Source organism: Alternaria dauci, chromosome 6 (genome assembly GCF_042100115.1).
Source record: "Alternaria dauci strain A2016 chromosome 6, whole genome shotgun sequence".
NCBI lineage: Eukaryota > Fungi > Ascomycota > Dothideomycetes > Pleosporales > Pleosporaceae > Alternaria > Alternaria dauci.
Genome location: NC_091277.1, coordinates 659,225 through 679,688, shown reverse-complemented (window position 1 = coordinate 679,688; position 20,464 = coordinate 659,225). Strand labels below are relative to the sequence as shown.

Here is a 20,464-nt window from a genome sequence, read left to right as displayed (position 1 = left end):
CGCGTGCCATCACATGTGTCTCTTAGACCCGCCTATCTTGAGACGCAAGCCCAGCGTCCATATCTCCGTCCCTCTCCAGCAGCAAACCGTCTCAACCAGTTCCAACAGCAAATTATAGCAGAAAGATGGACCACTCGCACATGGATCACGGCGGCCATATGGACCACGGCGGCCACATGGGCCACGACATGCCCGGCATGGGCGGCGACGGGCCCAGGTGCAACATGAACGTACGACTACATCCTTACTCCCTTGTGTCGATGCTCGAATGCAAGTGCGCTGACTGTTGGGTGACGTGATAGATGCTGTTTACCTGGGACACGACCGACCTCTGCATTGTCTTCCCTTCGTGGCATATCTCGGGCACCGGCTCACTCGTCTTCTCACTACTCGCCGTAGTCCTGCTCACGGCCGGATACGAAGCTGTCCGGGAGATGTCGAGGCGCTATGAGGCGTACTCAAAAGGCGTCATGGAGGGACCCAGAGGTGAGTTTACCTCTTCTATACAGACATCACAGGGGTAGTGGAAGGACTCTAAGAGGCAGGCGTGGAAGTAGGAGATTAGGGAGGTCTCTTTTCTTCACTTCAATCACCACCTTGAGGAACACTCGCTGAGTACATTTACGCGTACAAAGACGACGCAGATGAATCTAGCTCATTACTTGGCCCAGGGAGAAACGGAGGCGTTGGGCGTAGTGCCGAGCAGCAGATGAAGATCATCAAGGCCATCTTGTATGCTGTGCAGGTCTTTTACTCGTTCTTCATCATGTAAGTGCTTCATGGATGAGTGTTGGGTCGGGAGCTGTGGCTGACGTGCATAGGCTGCTGTTCATGACGTACAACGGCTGGATTATGCTTGCTGTCGCAGTAGGTGCATTCGTCGGATATCTGATGTTCAGCCAGTCTTCGTCCACCAAGTCGGTCGCCTGTCACTGAGGGGCCGGCAACGGAATACGTCTGGCATGAGGCTGTTCAGAGGACTGAAGAGTAGCACAAGGTCAGGAAGTGGGCAGACAAATTGGTTCAATGTAGTGTCTTGCCTGCCCTCGGTCGGAGCTACGCACTTGCATGTCTTGCGACATCCGGGCCTAGGATCTAGCAGTGCCGACGGATCGGACCCGCTGTTTTCGTAGGCTTGGCTCTGGAGACCCCAGATTTGGAGGAAACAGGTAGCTGGCAATATATTGTTGACACGTTGGAGTTCTGTTCGGTGCCCGGGGTCGACCTCGCGCGAGAAGGCACCGAGACAGGTCTTGCGGCATCGGCAACAGCTACCCCGAGATGCTTTGTACGCATAGGAAAGAACTTGAAATAACGCAGCATTGATCTTGAATGGAAGTTTAATACCTCGACGTGGGAGCTACTTGAAAAGTCGGTATAAGGTGATAGTCCGATATGAGTTCATAGACTTGATGCAATTCCGAAGACGGCAATATCGCCCGCTAAGTGTTGCGCTCGTGCGGGCAAACACCGATCGGGCTTTGATGCCTGTGCGGAAGGATTTGCCATTACGAGCATCGTGACGCTGAAGCATCAACGAACATCGTAACAATTCAACTCTGAGAAGGACAAACGGCGGATGCATTGCGTCGACGATGTTCCAGAGTCATGGTTGTGGCTAGTTGGGCTTAGCATCACATGTACTCTAACCCTTCACATGCCAACGGCGAGGTGCGCGTTCCCACGCGTGACTTGCCCCAGCTTCTCCAAGCCCCAGCTCCTCGGCGTCCCGTCCGAAGTAGAGGTCAGCGCTGCGCCTGGGGCCAACCACACCTCGCACACCAGCGTCATGTGTACGGTGACAGGGACGAGCGCGCCTTCACATGCGACGGCTGAGCAGTTGCTGGATATTACCATCAGCAGCGCAATCCAGGCTCGTCTAGGTGAACCGCACGTCTCTGGCGTACAAACAGCCGCCACATGATTGGGCCCGCCCGGGGATAGCTGGGTGCGGGTTAGTGCATTCTCCACTTCCGAGGCACAAGTTGCGACGATTCAAGTGCTAGCTGCGAGCCGAGCATCCCGTCCGTTGTTGCATCCATACAAAGCAGAAGCCGATCCCCAGACTTTTCGCTCACATCTGCTCTCTCCCCATACCCCGTCTTTTACTTTCATTCCCTCTTCGCCTGCATTCATCACCATGCCCGAGAGAGTTATTGTTGTTGGCGCTGGCTGTAAGCATCACTCCACCATGTGCCGTCACGCGCAAAGCTAACCACAGCGGCAGTGTCCGGCTTGAGCGCTGCTCACACCATCTACCTTGCTGGTGGAAATGTCGTTCTTCTGGACAAGAACAACTTCATGGGAGGCAACTCCACAAAGGCCACATCTGGAATCAACGGTGCCCTTACCAGGACACAAGTAGATGCGAAGATTGGCGACAGCGTCAAGCAGTTCTACGATGACACACTCAAGTCTGCGCGAGACAAGGCGCGGCCAGACCTGATCAAGGTTCTGACCTACAAGTCTGCTGCTGCCGTCGAGTGGCTGATGGACGTTTTCAACCTCGACCTGACTCTCGTTTCCCGCTTGGGGTACGTTTGACGTTATTCCCGCATCTGGCACATGTACTGACTTTGGCAGTGGTCACTCCCAGCCTCGTACCCACCGCGGCCATGACGCCAAGTTCCCCGGCATGGCCATCACATACGCTCTGATGCAGCGATTCGAAGAGTTGGCCGAGCAGGAGCCCGAGCGCGTCCAGCTCGTCAAGAAGGCCAAGGTCACCAAGGTCAACACCGAGGGCAACCGTGCTACCGGTGTCACCTACACATTCAACGGCGAGGAGACAACACTCGAGGGCCCCGTCATCCTGGCCACTGGTGGTTACGCCGCCGACTTCACAGAGGACTCTCTCCTCAAGAAGTGGAGGCCAGACACCTACGACCTCTCCACTACCAACGGTGCTCACGCCACTGGTGACGGACACAAGATGCTGATGAAGATTGGTGCCAATGGTATCGACATGGACAAGGTCCAGGTCCATCCTACTGGTCTGGTAGACCCCAAGGACCCTACGGCGAAGACCAAGTTCTTGGCCGCTGAAGGTTTGTGCACCACCACCAAGTTTGTTGTCGCATGCTAACAGTTTCCCAGCTCTCCGTGGTGAGGGTGGTATCCTTCTCAACAGCAAGGGCAAGCGCTTCTGCGACGACCTCGGTCACCGCGATTACGTCTCCGGCATGATGTGGGGCGAGAAGGAAAAGGGCAACTGGCCCATCCGCCTCGTCCTCAACTCGAAAGCATCCAACATCCTCGATTTCCACACAAGACATTACTCTGGCCGTGGCCTGATGAAGAAGATGACTGGTGCAGAGCTCGCCAAGGAGATTGGTGTCAGCGACAAGGACCTCCAAGCCGAGTTCCAAAGCTACAATGCAATCGCAAAGGGCGAGAAAAAGGACGAGTGGAACAAGAAGTACTTCCACAACCTTCCCTTTGACATCAGCGACACCTTCCATGTTGCGCAAATGGAGCCTGTCCTCCATTTCACCATGGGTGGTATTGAGATCAACGACCAAGCACAGTGCTTGAACTCCGAGGGCAAGCCATTCGACGGTCTGTACGTCTGTGGTGAGCTTGCTGGTGGTGTCCATGGTGCCAACCGTCTTGGTGGCTCATCGCTCCTTGGCTGCGTTGTCTACGGTCGTGTGGCAGGAGAGTCTGCTTCCAAGTACCTCTTCCAACAAGCGCTCAACAAGACTGGCGGTGCCGCTGTAAACCGTCTTGGTCAGATTTCGCTACACATCGACCCATCACAACCGGGTAAGGTATCCGTCGAGTGGGGCAACGGTGTCAGTGGAAATGCTCAAGCCGTCGCCAGCTCGTCGGACCCCGTTCAGCACCAAAAGCAGGAATCTGCTGCTCCGGTAATGTCTTCCGACGCCGACTCAAACGACCCCGGCAAGGTTACCAAGCCCAGCGCACCCAAGAAGTTCAGCGTTCCAGACAAGGAATTCTCGCTCGAGGAGGTTGCGAAGCACAACAAGAAGGACGATCTATGGATTGCCGTAAAGGGTATCGTCATGGACGTTACCAACTGGACAGATGAGCACCCAGGAGGTCCTCAGGCGCTCTTTAGCCATATGGGCAAGGATGCGTCGGAGGAGTTTGAGATGCTGCACGACGATGAAGTTATTCCAAAGTACGCGCCTGAAATCGTTATTGGCCGGGTCAAGGGTCAAGAGGTGACGCTTGAGTACTAGAGAGGAAGGGAAAAATGTTGTTTGTACTTTTAGCATGTTCTAAATGATATCACTTGCATATGTTTCTGAAAATCATTCAGATGACGTCCTCCGGACATGTGCAGCATCATGTGTGTTGGTGAGGCGCAGAGTTGCACTGCAGACGCCCGCATCGGGTCCCTCGTGGCGGCAGATCAGCCTCGCCAAAAGGACCCTGGCCGCATTTTCCCCAGACCGTTAACACGACGCATCTAGTTCCCCTTTTGAGCATTACGCAGGCGACATGCTCACGACTGCGTAACGTTTCCTTGAACGTGGACTCATTTTCAAAATGCTGCGCCGGCAGCTCTTGCATTCCTTTCATAAACAATGACAACCTACGACGAGTATGGCGTTCCCGTCGGCGCATACTCAGAACCGGAGAGCTTAACCCACCAAGCATGGCGGCTGGTGCGCGCCTTCTTCCTATATCGCATACGGCCTGCTGTGCAGGAGAAGAGAAATGAGCTGCGAAGTGGAAGTTGGAGTTTTAAGCGGCTCTTCACGCTTGTGAATGCGTTGGTACTGCTGTGGTGGGTGGTTCTGTACTGGGGCGAAAGAGGTGTCTTCAACAGCGCCGTGGAGAGCTGCAACTGGGACAATTGGGAGAACTGGGTACGAATATAGCGCCAAATATCTGCGCAAGTACGCAAGACTGACTACGTGTCTAGGAAGCCGGCGCAAACCCTCACAGACTCATCTTCGTCGCCGACCCGCAACTCATAGATCCGCATACGTATCCAGGTCGCCCGTGGCCTCTCAACCCGCTTGCGTACAAGTACACCGATCTCTACCTTCGCCGCACCTACTCTCGCTTCCAGACTATCCTATACCCCGACACTGTATTCTTCCTCGGTGACCTATTTGATGGTGGCCGCGAGTGGTCTACGCGTACAACTACTTCACCCGAGAAGCAGTATCACAAGTATGGCGACGACTTCTGGATGAGCGAGTACAGAAGATTTGGGGACATATTTTTCAAGCACTGGGGTGATGGAGGCATGCAGCCAAGACCTGGACAGCCTGGGAGAAAGCTCATAAGCAGTTTACCTGGTAACCATGACCTAGGGTTTGCCAGAGGAGTGCAAGAGGGCGTCCGAGACAGGTTCAATGCCTACTTTGGCGACGGAAGCAGGATCGACATCATTGCAAATCACACTTTCGTCTCAATCGACAGCGTGTCCTTAAGCGCACTCGGCCAAGAATCACCAGAACAAGTGGAGAAGCTATGGCGACCTACGAAAGACTTCCTTGAAGATGCAAAGAAGCGTAAGAGGCGTCTGATACAGCGCGAGCTGCGCGCCCAGCAAGGCCTCAGGCCCTACCCTGGCATGCCTCACCATGCGATTGAGGGGAAAGACCTAGCGACATCCGAACTCCCCCACGCCAACGACGACATAACCGAGTTCCCTACAATACTCCTTACTCACGTTCCCCTCTACCGCGCTCCAGGTACACCCTGCGGACCTCTCCGCGAACACTGGCCCCCGACCCCTCCACCAACCGGTCAACCACCCCTCGAACACGATGACCGCAACGCCATCTCCGTACGCGGCGGATACCAATACCAAAACGTGCTCGACCGCGAGATCACTGCCGAAATAGCCGAGAAAGTAGGAGATATACGGTATGCCTTCTCAGGCGACGACCACGATTACTGCGAGGTTCTCCACAAAGCATATGCTAGTGCCGGTGGCGGCATACGAGAAATCACTGTCAAGAGCACTAGCTGGGCCATGGGCGTCAGACTCCCTGGTGTACAACTCGTCAGTTTGTGGAACCCCGTCGACGTACACGGCAACCCCAAGAACGGCGACGCGAGCAAGACAATCCAAACAAAGCTATGCCTACTACCAGATCAAATCGGCACGTTTCTCAAATACGGAGCGTTATTTGGTCTTACGTTGGCGGCCCTGATACTTCGCGCGGCTCTCGTTACTCTCGGTCTCGTCTCCTCTAGCGAAGCAGACATGACGACCGAGAGCCCTCTTCTGCCTACAACAAATACATCCGCGTCTTCTGCTACTACAGCAGCGGAAAAGGAATCCCACTCTTCAAATTCCTCGACGTCTTCTGAACGCATGGGAAACCTATCTGTCCGTACAACAACGCAAACGCGCAACATCCAGCAACAACAAGGTCAACAGTCTAGATACAATCTCCCGTTGGTACAACATGCAGGCTACGATCCTGCCAAGGACTACGATGACGATGATCATGATAGGGATAAGAAGGTCAGGGTCTATGGTGTGAGCACCAAGGTTGCTAGGAAGCCAAGGAAACGGAGAAAGGGATTGGGGTTGTTCTGGTGGGAGTTGAGAACGAGTCTGTGGACCGTGATTGCTCTTGGCGGGAGTTGGTATTTGTTCTTGGTTTGGAGAGGCTGAGGGGTGCAGTGTGTATCTCTTAGACGAGTTGCAAACCCTTTGTCGCTTGTTATAGAAATATTGTTATTAGAGTTCAAATTAGGGTGTGTTTTCATATGCAACGGGTTGATGACTGGAATCACAGCAACCATACCATTGAATCTACGTGAATCATGACAAGAGTTTCGTTTGAACATGGCAATACATTTCATGCGCGTGCATTAGGCTTTGCGTATTTAAACTTCACCTGGTTCGTCTCATATACCGAGACTGGATCGTACATGCTTACATCTCAGAGCTTGAGATTCTCGATCCACTTGGTTGCCTCCTCAACACCTTGGTCAACCTTATCCGCATTCGTGCCCTGGCCAATGGCAGTAGGAGCGCCCGGCTTTCCACCTGCCTTGCCACCGATAATCGGAGTAACAGCAGCAGCCCACTTGGGCCCATCTGCACCGGCGTTCTTGAAAGGCTACATGGAAACGTTAGCACTGCTGCTGAGAGAGTCAGAGTTTGACTGAAGAACATACCTCGCTCACATAACACCCATGCACAACCTTGCCCTCCTCAGGCGAGGCGGAGAAGAGGTACAACGACCGATCCTTGAGTGCACTCTTGGGCCCAGAAATAGTCTTGATAGCCTCGCTGATGGCCTTGTTGACATTACTCGACCACTCCAACTTCTTGACCATGAATTTCTTGCTATCGTCTTCGAAGAACTTGGTCACCTCATCAAGCACGCGCTTGTTATCGGCCTTGGCAGCAGCCTTTTGCTCGTCGAGAATGCTCTTCTGAATCTTTGCAAATTCCTCCCGGAGTTTGCTCTTCGCAATGGCAGAGACGGTGAGGTTGTTGAGATCGACGCCGATTTTCTTGGCTTCGGCTTCTTTTTGAGGTCCAAAAGCCATCTTGCCCATATTCTGCACGCGCTCTTGGAATTCACGGGCGATGCGCTGTACGTTGTAGGCCTCTTGGCCTGTTACAGCGACAATGCGGCGAATGCCCTTGGCGATACCAGATTCCTCGAGAATGACGAGTTCCTTGATTTCGCCAGTCTTGAGGACGTGTGTACCACCGCAGAATTCGATGGAGAGCTTTTCCCACTTCTCGTTCTTGACATCCTGGAGGAGCTCTTCGACTGGTACTCCGACCGAGACGACGCGCACTGGGTCGGGGTATGTCTCACCGAAGACGGCACGGACACCACGGATTTCCTTTGCGGATGCGAGAGGCACCTCCTTGGCGTATACTTGCGAGTCCCGCTTGATGTACTCGGATGAGATCTTCTCAACCTTGTCTAGTTCCGCGTCTGACAGACCAGCCTTGTGTGAGAAGTCAAAGCGCAGCTTCTCCGGCGCGACGAGCGAACCCTTTTGGTCGACCTCGTTACCGAGGACTTCTCGAAGAGCATAGTTGAGAACGTGAGTACCGGTGTGGTTGTTACGGATGGGATGTCTTCGGAGTTCGTCGAATTCCGCAATGACCTCGCTGCCCACGCTCAGCTCACCGTACTTGATGTAACCAGTGTGTAGTACGTAGCCGGCGTAAACCTGGACGTTCTCGATACTGATCTCAGCCTCGCCGTCTACTAGCAACCTTCCGGTGTCGAATTCCTGGCCACCCTGTTCGGCGTAGAAGTTTGTCTTGTCAAGCAAGACACCGAATTGCTCGCCCTCTGGTACTTCTGTTGTGCTCTTGAGGAACTTCTTGTTGTGGTATATCGCCTTGATGGTGGCGGTGATGTTCTCGCGACCAAACTTGGCGGAGTCGTCGGTCTTGGGGACTTCGGGCATGTTTTCCAGCGCACCAAGGTCGTGGACGTCAAACTTGACAACTACCGCGCCGGCCTTCTTGTCGCCCTTGCTAGCTTCGCGGGCTCTTTCTTGTGCGGCCTCGACCTCTTCATCCTTGATCTTCAAGCCTCGCTCTTCAGCCATGAGCTTTGTCAGATCAACGGGGAAACCGTACGTGTCGTACAACCGCCAGACATCATCTCCAGGCAAATCATCTGAGCCCTTGGCCTTGGCCTTTTGCGCGTACTTTTCGAAAATGACCTCGCCACGATCTAGCGACTTGGCGAAAGCCTTTTCTTCCTCGTCCAGAATCTCCATGATGTCCTGTTGCTTCTTCTTGATCTCTGGGAACATGTCGCCCATTTGGTCGACCAATGTGGGCACAATCTTGGAGAAGAAGTCACCAATCTCCGTCTCGAAGTATTTGCGCGCATATCGTGCGCCTCGTCGCAGCACTCGGCGGACGACGTAGCCTCGGCCGACATTGTTGGGCACACCACCGTCGGCAATGGCGAAGCTCATCATGCGAACGTGATCAGCGACGACTCGATATGCGGTATCGATACCATCGGGGTCCTGTTCGCCAAATTGTCCCCTGTACTCGCGCGCTCCAGTGATTTCTTGTATCCTCTTGAACAGCGGTGTGAAGACGTCGGTGTCGTAGTTTGACTTTTTGTGCTGCAGCACCGAAACCAATCGCTCGTAGCCCATACCCGTGTCGATGTGCTTGTTCGGTAGCGGTCGTAGTGATCGGTCGGGTTCGCGGTTGTACTGCATGAAGACGTTGTTCCAGATTTCGATGACCTCGGGGTCGTCCATGTTGACAAGCGAGGCAGCGTTCCTGTACTCTCCGTTGACGGGCTCTCTCAGATCGTAGTGCACCTCTGAGCAGGGCCCGCAAGGCCCCTGGTCACCCATCTCCCAGAAGTTGTCCTTCATGTCTCCCGGCAGAATGTGATCTTCTGGCACGCCCACGCTCTTCCACAGCTCCTTGGCTTCCAGATCTGGCTCCAGCTCGTCTGTGCCCTCAAAGTAGGTAACGTACAGCCGTTTGGGATCTATGCCGTAGACTTTTGTGAGGAGCTCCCAGGTGAAGCCTACCGCCTCGGTCTTGAAGTAGTCGCCGAAACTCCAGTTGCCCAGCATCTCGAAGAAGGTGTGATGGTAGCTGTCCTTGCCGACATCGTCGAGGTCATTGTGCTTGCCACCGGCGCGGATGCACTTTTGCGAGTTGGCGGCGCGCTTGAGCTGTGCAAAGTCGGACGAGGGGTCGATGGTGCCTTGGAAGATGGCCTTGTACTGGTTCATGCCCGCATTGGTGAAGAGAAGGGTGGGGTCGGAGAGGGGGACGACGGAGGAGGAAGGCACTGCGGGTGTTGTTGTCAATTGAGGTGCGTGTGGAGCGTGACGGGGGGAAGCGCACCAAATGTGTGTCCGCGCTGCTTGAAGTAGTCGAGGAACGTCTGGCGCACGCGGAGGGCGTTCCACTCGTGCTTCTCGTCTACGAGCGACATGTTTGCGGCCTGCGCGTTGGCGTCGTGGAGGGGCAGCGACAGAGGTCGTGTGCGGGTGAAGAGCGTGGTGTGGAGGAGCGAGGATGGCAGCGGGCCTCTGTGCCGTGGGTGGCGGAGAGGAGTTGGCCGTGGTTGACTGCGAGGTCTAACCCTTTGGTGACTCAGAGGGGCTCTAATCAGTGGTGGCAGCATTCACGAAAACATGTGGGTGCGGGCGCCGAGCTGCAGCCCAGTGCGGCGGGGCTGACTGCACCGGCGTTGGAGCTTCGCAGGACCGACAGGCGGGCGGCGGCCTCAGCTCTTCTGGAAGCTTCACGCAACTGCGCGCCCAGACGGCACGTCCAGTATAACAACCCCCGCCAGCACCATGCCCCGATCGCACTACCCTCACTGTAGCACTATCGCCATATAAGTCACACCACGCTACCAATCGGCTGTCTCCGGCTCACACGACATCCTCTTCCCAACGCGCCCGTGAAACAGATTCACCCCCAAATCTGCGATGCATGGCGCAAGTCGCTAGCAACCCGCCTCTCTACGCGCAACAGAATGCGCCCCATGGCACCAAGAGAGCCGCAGACAGTTCCCTGGAGAACGAGCAGCGGCTGAGTAAGCGGTTTGATCTGCTGAACCTAGGTATGCCCAACCCCATACACCCTTGACTTACCCATTGCTAACCATCACTCAGTAGACAACAATGGCACACGTCTCTACATCCCTGTCCCAGGCTCAACAGATGCCGCACCCTCACGCGCATCTCAATCGCCCGCCTCCTACGGCGACCCCCTAGCCTTTGTCTCCTCTCGGCGGAAACAGCCTCGCAAGCCACGCTTCACCTGCGCCCCAGAAGAAGACACGGGCATGCAGGTAGAAGACACCCCCCATAGGGTCTACATCTCCGACCTGAGCGCCGAGCTCTCCGACATCGAGTCCGACGAAGAGAATCCCATTTTCCTCTCCGACATTGAAAAGCATCTCTCCAAGATACCCAAGCACATCTTACAGGGCCCGGAGCCCAAGCCCACAGACAAGAACCAGCTGGTCCTGTACAACGTACCTTCGAGTCTGACTGTGCCCGAGGCGCAGGACAACGTGCGCAAGGCCATTGTAGAGGCAAGACAGCGCATCAGGGATAAGCAGGTCAACCCACTGACGGAACCTGAAAACGTTGATTTGGCAAGGAACAACTACTACAGCAGCTGTAGTCTTATACCTAGGGATGACAGGATGATGGATGCGATACCCCAACCCATGGCAATACCTGCAGACGGAGACGGCGATGCCATGGACATTGACTGATTGGACCAATGATTTGAATGAATGAATGAGTATTACGTCTGGGTTAGTCGTCAGATGATTATTATAGTTATGGTTCAACAACGGCTTGTTAATACATGAATGCAACAAAACGTGATCCAGTCACGTATTCTTCCCAGGTGCTCACAACATCTTCTTGTGCATTATGTCTACCGTCTAAAGCGATCCAATACACCCATAATCTTCGCCTTTGCCGGCCGAGGCGGCAGCTCCTGTGTCTGACCCTGTTCTACATCTGCACCTATAACACCGCTCTGCTGAGGCCCTGTTTGCTGAGGTACTCCTTGTGGTTGTGGTGGTGGTGGTGGTGCACCACCGTACAACGGCATCTCCATGGCCTGGGCCCCTTGGTTAGGATTCGCCTTGGTGGCGCCGGGAGGCGGCGGCGCAAAGTATTGTGGTGGCGCATCCGTGTTCTGGTACAGCGGCGGGGGTTCCGCCCATGTGCCGTCCTGTCTCTGTGTGTACGGTGGGTTGGGTGCGTAGGGATTTTGTGTTTGGTAAAAGGTGAAGTGGTTCTGGGGGACTTGGCCATGGCGGCGACGTTCAGAGTAGGATACCAGAAACTGTTGCAGTCTTTGTTAGTATTTTGCTAACATGGATGCTGGAGGGGAGAGAGAGAGAGGGGGGGTAGACGTACGCGATGGTATCCCAGCAACGGGAGGCCCTTTCTTAGCCTTTGCTTTGCGTGGATACGCCCTCCTACTAACCAACCGAAGAATATGGCAAAGAACGATGCGAGTATTATCCATTTGACGATTATGCCTTTCTGTTGCATCGTTAGTTCGGCCTCTTGTGTGTAGCATGTGAAAGGTAGACATACATCTGTGTACCAAAAGCCATCTTCGCCTTCATAGCACTGCCTTCCTCCGGTAAAATCGTCAACACAGTAGTATCTCTTTGTTAGTGATAACGAAGGCATGGCTGCGAATGTGGTGAATGTGTATTTCCAACCCGTGGAAAGGCGAGTTGTGAATGTATATGTGCAAATGTACGAGGAACGATCGACTGGTATAAGCACAGGACGTGCCGTAATCCAGGGAGATAATATGGTCGATATGAGCGGTTAATGGATAGGCTGCGCCACTTCTACGTCGTTCGTTCCTTCGGTCGACTAGCTTCCCGAGAGGGAGATGTGTCGCGTATGGAGAGAGTTGGCAACGGGTCTTGTTTCAGACGTGTAAGGCGTGGGTGCGTTGGGTTTCAAGACGGATTGGATGGAAAGGGCGGCTAATGGAAGGTGGCTGAACTTGGACCTGTATATATGCAAGGAAGTGGCTTGATGGAAAATCAATAGAAACTTATGCAGACAAAGATTCGGTAAATGAGTGACGCAAAAGGATAAAATCTGATCAAAAGGAAAGTGACAACGATTGTGGCTGGGCTAACTCGGGGATTCGAGGTTGGGGAGGTCGGGATGATGTATGCAAGGGACGCGTGGATACGAGTGGAGGAGTGGAGCGCGACCCCGTGCCCTGCAGGGCTGGAAAGCTTGTTCCTTGCAGCCCTGGCCGGATGTGGCGGATCTCACTCCGCGACGTCGTCGACTGCTAAAAATGTGGCTGTAGCATGTATCGCTTTGGAAGCTGTGCGTGAGCTAGGATGCAACAGTCGGTGAGGTTCATTCTCCAGTGTCGAAACACATGTCTTCTAGTCCATGTGTCGGACCAACTCGAGCACGTGCGCTACCGCCAAACCCGTCGCCGCCGCCGCTGCCGCATAAGCCTTTTTTCCTTCTTCCTGTATATTAAGGTATCAGTAGATCAAACTTTAAACAGGTTGAGGACAACTTCACGGCACAAGACGCTGCACAATGAAGACTTGCTCATGACAAGGTTAGAATGTATTCAGTACCGTGGAAAACTGGCTTCTCTAACCCAAAAGCGGCAAAAATGATAAAACACAGTAAACGTTGTGGTATAATGCCACCAGACGCCGAATTAGATGCCCGGTAACAGCTTCACTGCCATACTCTACACTTCCACCGTGTTCCCCACATGTTTCGCAATATGGCGTCCTGTGAGGTCATATTCCTGCAACCAACGCTGAAAACGCCCAAAGGCATCAACTCCGATCCCATGCTTCAAGTTCAGATGAAACGAATTACACAGATGGAAAGGAGAAGGAGCGAAAGGAAAGTCTAATGTAATAAGTTGCGGAGAGATGGGCTGGCACTTGCCCCCGTATTGGCGCGTTCGGTAGGCGCCGACGTCACTGCTGGAGCATCGCGCATCACCGTGTCCATGGGTGTTTCCGGCCTACCAGGGGCAGGGCTACCGTGGTGGAGTACGGGGTACTGCACTACTGCTGGAGGTGCAGTGAATGGGCTTTCACGCGAGGCCGGATGGGCATGAGGATGAGTTGGCGAGTAGGCCATTGTCCGTGGCGATTGCATAGCACCGTTGACCATCATCGCGCCGTTGTTGTGATGTAGCTGCGGAGGTCCACTAATAGGCGGTCCGGAGTATGGTGGCCGAAGCCCGGCAGCTGCTATCGTAGAGTGCATCGGTGCACCTGAGAAAGCCGCGTAGCCATTCGGCTGAGGTGGGTACGGCGCATGGAACGAAGGAATATGACCAATAGACGGGCCCTGTAGTGATGGTGGTCCGTATCCGTTCCCGTTGGGCAGATGGTGCGGAGCATGGCTAGGTCCTGGAGGGACACCGCTGTGCCAGGAGGGTAGCGGAGGAGGCTGGCCTGATGCGGGACCACCTGGTAATGTCCATCCTCCTGCTAGGGGTGGGGGCGGAGGTGGATATGCTGGTATCTGAGCTGCCGGCAAAGGATATGTCTGCGGTGGCTCTTTGAAGATCGATACCGACCTCGCTCGCTCATCCTCATCGTCAGTCGTACCATTCTGTTTCTTCCAATGACACTTCTGGCATATATATGAGCCTGAGGAAGCAGCATCAACATCGATGTTCAATCGCAAAGTATTATGCGTAGGTGAAGCAACAGCCGGCGCATCCGTCATCGGCCGATCGTCTTGGCTATTGCCATTGACGATGCGACCCTCTTCGACAACAGGCTTCTTCTCAATGTGGCCATTCTGGTCTGTCGTACCATCACGGCCAATTGGTCCATCTACCACACGTGACACTTGTGTTGCTGGCATTTCTTCATCAACCTTCCACCATCGCGGACTAGCTTCAATCTTGCAGCGCACACATTTGCGCTCAGGCTTGGGCGCAGGGGGTTCGGCTGACTCCTCCTTGACTGATATGCCAGCGTTCGATTGTCGACCACGTGCTGATGTGGGTGTGGGAGCGGTGACTGCAGATGCCCTGCGATTGACTGGGGTTGGCGCGATCTGGGGCACTATGCGTGTCGACTGGTCTACCAAGTTGGCTTTGCGCGCAGTGCCCGTCAAGGTAAGATCAGCCTGCTTGAATTCGCGCGCGAACAGTTGCAGTGCAATTAGATCCGTGCCTTCCACTTCCTCGTTCATGGGATGAACAACAGTCTTGGGAGTATGCTCTTTGCACCAGATCGCCGCAATCAATGTACCTGTTTCTCCGTTCATGGTCACCGTAGGCACAGCATCCCTCCGAGAGACCTTAACTGGGGTCATGTCAAATCCGAACGTGTAGCCGTTGCTGTGAGCACAGCCAACATGGAAAGTTGCATGGCATTGCAAGCAAGATGCACAGGCGCCCTGGGTCGTCTTACACAGCTTGCAGACCGCATCGTATCGAAGTGTTGGTGCTCCTATCCCCTCCACCATGTCAAGGCGGGCTGCGCTGCTGAACTTGATCTCGGGATGCCAGATTGCACAGTATACGTGCACCCAATTGTTGTCGGCAGTGCGCTTGAGTGGTTCCCGGGGTACAAGCGGCCGGCCTTTTTCCTGCTGTCGAGCGCGATAATCGTCTTTGGCTTGGTCGACAAGCTCCTTCTCCCGGCGCTCTTTTTCGCGATCACGATCAGTCTTCTTCTTGTGCGTGACCTTCGGTTGTTCATAGAACTCTTGCTCGGTATCTTGCTGTGGGCAGAGGACACACTCGTACGTCTGACTAGTCAGTAGTGTCTCACCAATCCTCAGCATGTAACTTACATATGACACGCTCTCTTTCTTATCATTCTTGCAAGTATCACAGTACCACTTATTCGCCTGCCGTGTTTCTTCGACGCCATAACAACGTTTGTGGACAGTCAATCGACAGGCCGCACACTCTAGACGGGAACCTTCTGATGATCGACATACAGCGCAGGGCAAAGGCCTTAGCTTCGGTGGCGAAGGAACTGGTGGAGGTGTAGGAGCTTTGGGAGCCACAGCAGACTTCTCCTTCTCCTTCTTCTTCGAAACAGGCTCGTTGACTGGAGTGGTCGTTCCGCTGTCTCCGTTGCTCGTAGCAGCAGTCTTCTGTTTCTTCTTGGGCGGCTCTGTAGTCGCCTGGGCAGTGGCTGTCGGAGCTTCAGCGTATTCGGGGGTGCCGTTCTTGGAGCTTGGGTCTGACTGCGCCGCGTAGACCTCGCGTAGGAGTTCCTCGTCGATGCGTCGCTTCCACGCCTTTCCTCCACCTTGCGCGACTTTCTTCGCGATTTCGTCGACATTTTCCCATGTTACTGCATACTTGCGCCATAGGTTCGCACAGCGTAGGCAAAGCGCGATGAGAAATCCGGTCTTGTCCTTGGACCGACCGTCAGGAGGTATCATCTGGCCGGGTGTCACACCAGGCGCGCGTCTCCATTGGCGAGAATGGCGGACCGTGCAAAACTTGCACTGGAAGAGACGCTTGCGCTGTACGGCCTTCGCGCTGTCAAAGGCCGAGTCGTCTGCGTTGTCGGCAACATCGTCGACAAGTCGGGATTGTGCGTCAGGCTCTACCTTCTTGGTGCGCCCTTTTCGGCTGCTGTAGGAGCCCCAAATCTCCCTTCCTTTGGGTGTCTTCTTCCACATGTAATAGTAGCGTACGGCATCGCCGTAGAACATAGTTTTGCTGGTGTGCAGGCGAACGAGCCTGATCTCCGAACCGTATTTTGCAACACCCTCGTTCCACTTCTTCTCTTCTTCCTTGGTTAACTCGGGCTCTTTCAAGTCTTTCCGCTTATCGATCTTTTTGACATGCTTCAACGCTACGTCTGCATCGTACTGGTACTTGGTGAAGAGCGCCAAACACCGATCCAAGAAGTTCGTGTTGTACGGTTCTACACCAACGTGAGATTTGGCCAAGGCTTTCGCTCGTTCCATATAAGCCTTTACTTGGTCCTCCGTGACAGTCGGCGCATTGTCTTCTCCTCGCGTGGAGTGCACTCCTAACGGTGGCATCTTGAAAATCAGTTCCGCGGTACACTCCTTGTCCTTGTTCGGGAGATCTAGACCACGACGAACATAACCAGGCGGCTCGTCCATTACCCACTTAGGGCGCTTGGCCTTCTCCGCCTTGTCTGCTTCGATCGCAGCGACAGTCTCTTTTGAGAGCTTGCCTTCCTTCTTGTTACCCGCAGCCTTGACGTAGCGTTTCTTTATCTCCGCCGGTTTGACCAACTCCACAGGATGCCCGTGCCAGACGTTTACATTAGCTTGGTGTCGGGGTCCTAGCCTGGAACTCGCGCGAGGATAGATGGCTCGATCGTCGTACTGCAGTGCATCTTCTACTCGGCAATGTATGCCAAGGTACCGCATGGGCCACATCTTAGCCAGAGCTATTTCTGCCTGTGTCGCGGGATGCGTGTCGATTTGGGAATCTGGATCCGGTGTTGTCGCATTGGTATCGCCACTCGCCTCCTCCTCTTCCTCGTCTACGATTTCTTCTTCTTCCGCATCCTCGTGGGTGGTACCCAACCGAGCCTCCAGCTTCTTCTCTTGAGCTCTGCTGCATGGGCCGCATGCCCAGGCGAAACCACGAGATGGTTTCTTCAGAAGTGGCGGACGTACGCAGTTCATGTGATATGTGTTGTGGCACACAGCGCATTCTACAGAGTCATTCCTACTTGGGTTAGCTCCGTCACGTGTGGGGGCAGATGAGAACTTACGCTGCGCAATATCCGACACAACGCTTACAGCTCTTGACAGCGCTAGTCAGCTCCTTGACCCGGCTGGTCTCGAGACAAATGTACTTCCATCGCTCATCTAGTGCTTTCTTGACCTTATCGGGCACGTTGATGACTGACGAGACTGGAATCACGTCGTACCAGCGATGGATGAAGCGATCGAAAACCTGGTTGAACCAGAAGCTGTCCTTGGTTTTGCGGTACTCGTCCAGATCGCCGATCTCGCTCCGATGCAAGATTTGGCATTTTCCTCGTAGAGATGCAAGGGGACAAAGGTCGGAGTGCATGGTCGCATAGACCAGACGAGTGTCATTGTTGTAGCGCTGGACATCTCGTGGGCGGTAGAACCAATTAACTCGCATGGACTCTATCCGCTTCTTGGGGTCGTTGTCGACGTGAATAAACTCCATAACGCGGCAGAGGTAGTAGGGCTCGCCGGGCGGCTCGCACACGAGGTACACTTGATCTGCACATCCAATTAGAAAACGGAAAACAAGCCGCAAGACGTGGCTGGCGTAACGGAGCGACCGTCGGCTGCAGCCAAAGCAAATCAGAACTTACCATTAACGGAAACAATCTGGCCATCGTCTGCTTCCAGATGACCGTCGATGAGAAAAGCTCCAGTGTTTTCAAAAGTCATCATGTTGGACTCGCGCGCGCTGTTGGTGGCTACCATGGCGCTGGCATGGCTTCCGCGCTTCGCCCCTACTTGGCTTGGCGCTGCGGCACTCGCGTGACTACCATTTGCGCCGTTGGCCGCAGCATTTTTGCGCCGTTTGGTTGCGGGTTGCGGCTGGGGTGTGCTGGACTGACTTGTTGCAGCCGTAGTTGATGTGCCGGAAATATTGGGATTCGGCGCGTTTTCTTTAGTGTTGGATCCGGAATTACCCCACGATGCATTGCCTTGTGCAGAGGCGGAACCTTTCTTCCCACTCACACTAGAAACATGGCCGTTTTCAGGAGCCACAGAATTACGCGACGGCGGATCTGATACGTTGCCATTTGCGGATGCAGCTCCCACTTCGAAGTCCATTTCGGTGTCTTCCGCATAATTAGGTCGCGACCTGCCGGGACGGCCGCGCGATCGCGTACCATACGACGACGGCGCCTCACCGTTTTGATCGGGCTCCTTCGATGATGCTTTGGACTGGTTTGAAGTGCTGTTGGCGGCCTCCAGTGATGGTTGCACGTCGTCCATGGCAGAAGACGCGTCGTCGGGATCCTGTGCAGGGTGCCGTACCTCTAGAGAAGCCGCGGGTGTCGAGTTTCTAGTAGAAGAAGCCTTGCTGGTTGATTTTGAAGGTGCTGTTTCTGATGCAGCGTTGGTTTGATGCTGTTGATCGCTTTGCACGTCCTCTTCGTTGCGCGGTGATGGTGCATTGGACTGGTCCCCAGCCGTCGAAGACGGAGCCTCGCCTTCGCCGTTCTTCGTGTCTGCCATGCCGAATTCTAAGAGGAAGGCAGAACCAATAAAAAAGCCAGGCCAAAGGACGTCGAAAAACCCTTCTCAAGGCAGGCGCGGGCTGTCGCCAGGATTGTCGCTAAGAAGAAGCCCGTCAAGTGCGGATATCAACGCAGCATGAGAAGGCCCATCAGCGCATACACGCGATTTGGGGAAGCAGCAAGTCAAAGTTAGATATTTGTGAGTTTTGGGGCCGTTGGCTTGATGGGACCGATGGCGAAACCGGTGATTGTTTCGCCGTCAGACGAGATAAAGCGTGGTGTGGGGGGAAATAGTGAAGAAGGGAGCAGTGGTTGAAGGAATCGAAGATGGCGGACTCGCTGTAGTATGGGTCTAACGGTGCCAAGCTAGGCCCAAGGCTACGTCCGTGGGACCTAGTTCTTTCTTACGCATATCTCATCTTTCTCATCGGTGCTGCTAACAACAGCACCCTGACGACCAGGTCCGCACCTACCCACGCCGTATGGATGCGCCGTTCCGTCCCAGATGGGGGCGCTGATGGACCTCTCGTCACGATGTATCCTTTTGATGGTTTTTGCACGTTCATGTTCACACGCTTCGTCCATGAACGATCTCCACCACCCCTGTCCATCATACACCGGCAACGCGCCCATCATGCGGCGACTATCTCTGTTATTTGCAGTTGCTCCGCCTGTCTCAGCCATGCCGACGGTAATCGACCACCTGGCATGCAAGTACCGGGCGAGTTGCTGCTTGGTTTCATCGAATTGAAGCACTACACCCATCACATATCAACGGCAGCGTGCGCCTCACCACATCACTGGGCATAAATATCTGGTATCGAGTGCTGCGATAATGGTGTGGGCGCGGCGAGGAAGGTTGGAGGAGGCGATGTATGGTGCAAGTGGTTCATTGTCTAACTCGATTTAGCGCCGACAAGGGTCGACTGGCAGACCTCTGTGGCAGATCCGTGGATGGATGGATGGGCTTGATGCCGAATCTTCCACAGCACACATTGCGTCACCCAAGCTGGCAGAGTCTGAACAGGCGCCTCGTGCCCGCGCTCCTGTCTGGAGCTTGGTCCCTTGTTGTTATTCCTTTCCGTGGCCCTACTTCCCCTAGGCCCGTTCGCGTCTGACATCCACCTGTTTCCGGCCACATCGGCCTGGTCCCAGACGGCCCGATCATCTCTATCGTCGACCTCCGCCTGGTGGTGAAGGTCGAACAACGCCCATGGTTGTGTCGCACATCTGCCTGCAATTGCAGTGATGCAGCCGTTCGGTTCGCGGGATTACCCAGCGGCATTACTAGGTCCGCAGACAGGGACGCTAGCAGACGCATTCAATCATTTCGTATTCGCTGCCTTGCTGCCCCCTTCGAAACACCCAGCCGCACCTGGCCAACCCTCGTCGGCCGCATACTGCCCGCTTCTCATTCGCTGTATCCGGCCTTCGCTAACGTGATCGCTGGCGCACATCAGCTCGCGCACCATTGCAGTGACAGTTTGGCCCACACAAACTCTTTCAGCGAGCCTTCCATCCAGTCTTCGTTGCCATTTACCAACACGGCACAATGCCTATTCCGTGATTACTGATGTTGGTATGCCATTCGATCTGTGCGGACTATTGCAACGGAACTGCACCCTAGTGACCTCTTGAAAGGCTCGGTTCTGTGCGGAACGCAGCATAGGTCCCTTCGCTGGGTATCTCCGAAGCTGGGAGCATTTGGGGCGTACTGCCAACTAAGAAGCCGGCCAAGCGACCGAAACTCTCAGCTTGTGATCTTTCACCACGTCCAACGTTATTGTGCCAAGAAGATTCTAGGAAGATCATGG

The 20,464-nt window shown here is 54.5% G+C and overlaps 7 protein-coding genes across 7 annotated transcripts; 4 read left to right on the top strand and 3 right to left on the bottom strand.

The window, feature by feature from the left end:
• Nucleotides 1-37: 37 nt before the first annotated feature.
• On the top strand, nt 38-1,348 carry ACET3X_006574 (uncharacterized protein). Its single transcript, XM_069452719.1, has 4 exons — nt 38-230; nt 303-486; nt 672-768; nt 822-1,348. The coding sequence occupies exons 1-4, from the start codon at nt 126-128 to the stop codon at nt 934-936; spliced, it is 501 nt and encodes a 166-aa protein (XP_069305342.1). The 5' UTR covers nt 38-125; the 3' UTR covers nt 937-1,348.
• A 683-nt stretch (nt 1,349-2,031) lies between these two features.
• On the top strand, nt 2,032-4,263 carry ACET3X_006573 (uncharacterized protein). Its single transcript, XM_069452718.1, has 4 exons — nt 2,032-2,174; nt 2,228-2,534; nt 2,584-3,047; nt 3,097-4,263. Exons 1-4 carry the CDS (start codon nt 2,141-2,143, stop codon nt 4,203-4,205), a joined length of 1,914 nt encoding a protein of 637 aa, XP_069305341.1. The 5' UTR covers nt 2,032-2,140; the 3' UTR covers nt 4,206-4,263.
• Nucleotides 4,264-4,553: 290 nt separating this feature from the next.
• ACET3X_006572 (uncharacterized protein) lies at nt 4,554-6,610 on the top strand (the record flags this gene model as incomplete). The annotated part of the gene is made up of 2 exons (XM_069452717.1): nt 4,554-4,838; nt 4,895-6,610. The coding sequence occupies 2 exons, from the start codon at nt 4,554-4,556 to the stop codon at nt 6,608-6,610; spliced, it is 2,001 nt and encodes a 666-aa protein (XP_069305340.1).
• A 271-nt stretch (nt 6,611-6,881) lies between these two features.
• On the bottom strand, nt 6,882-9,896 carry ACET3X_006571 (uncharacterized protein; the record flags this gene model as incomplete). The annotated part of the gene is made up of 3 exons (XM_069452716.1): nt 6,882-7,061; nt 7,120-9,749; nt 9,806-9,896. 3 exons carry the CDS (start codon nt 9,894-9,896, stop codon nt 6,882-6,884), a joined length of 2,901 nt encoding a protein of 966 aa, XP_069305339.1.
• A 506-nt stretch (nt 9,897-10,402) lies between these two features.
• On the top strand, nt 10,403-11,195 carry ACET3X_006570 (uncharacterized protein; the record flags this gene model as incomplete). Its single annotated transcript, XM_069452715.1, has 2 exons — nt 10,403-10,532; nt 10,585-11,195. 2 exons carry the CDS (start codon nt 10,403-10,405, stop codon nt 11,193-11,195), a joined length of 741 nt encoding a protein of 246 aa, XP_069305338.1.
• Nucleotides 11,196-11,362: 167 nt separating this feature from the next.
• On the bottom strand, nt 11,363-12,623 carry ACET3X_006569 (uncharacterized protein; the record flags this gene model as incomplete). Its single annotated transcript, XM_069452714.1, has 3 exons — nt 12,037-12,623; nt 11,854-11,982; nt 11,363-11,779 (listed from the first exon to the last, which is right to left on the bottom strand). Exons 1-3 carry the CDS (start codon nt 12,133-12,135, stop codon nt 11,363-11,365), a joined length of 645 nt encoding a protein of 214 aa, XP_069305337.1. The 5' UTR covers nt 12,136-12,623.
• A 730-nt stretch (nt 12,624-13,353) lies between these two features.
• Nucleotides 13,354-18,950, bottom strand: ACET3X_006568 (uncharacterized protein; the record flags this gene model as incomplete). The annotated part of the gene is made up of 5 exons (XM_069452711.1): nt 17,769-18,950; nt 17,190-17,673; nt 15,268-17,143; nt 14,883-15,222; nt 13,354-14,774 (listed from the first exon to the last, which is right to left on the bottom strand). The coding sequence occupies exons 1-5, from the start codon at nt 18,646-18,648 to the stop codon at nt 13,354-13,356; spliced, it is 5,001 nt and encodes a 1,666-aa protein (XP_069305336.1). The 5' UTR covers nt 18,649-18,950.
• Between the last annotated feature and the right edge of the window lie 1,514 nt (nt 18,951-20,464).

Bases quoted from the DNA above. Each gene is read 5' to 3' on its own strand.
- ACET3X_006574 (XM_069452719.1), top strand. From the start codon at position 126: ATGGACCACTCGCACATGGATCACGGCGGCCATATGGACCACGGCGGC. The intron at 231-302 runs GTACGACTACAT...GTGACGTGATAG, and splicing joins GGCCCAGGTGCAACATGAAC to ATGCTGTTTACCTGGGACAC. The intron at 487-671 runs GTGAGTTTACCT...TACTTGGCCCAG, and splicing joins CGTCATGGAGGGACCCAGAG to GGAGAAACGGAGGCGTTGGG.
- ACET3X_006573 (XM_069452718.1), top strand. From the start codon at position 2,141: ATGCCCGAGAGAGTTATTGTTGTTGGCGCTGGCT. The intron at 2,535-2,583 runs GTACGTTTGACG...TGACTTTGGCAG, and splicing joins ACTCTCGTTTCCCGCTTGGG to TGGTCACTCCCAGCCTCGTA. The intron at 3,048-3,096 runs GTTTGTGCACCA...ACAGTTTCCCAG, and splicing joins CAAGTTCTTGGCCGCTGAAG to CTCTCCGTGGTGAGGGTGGT.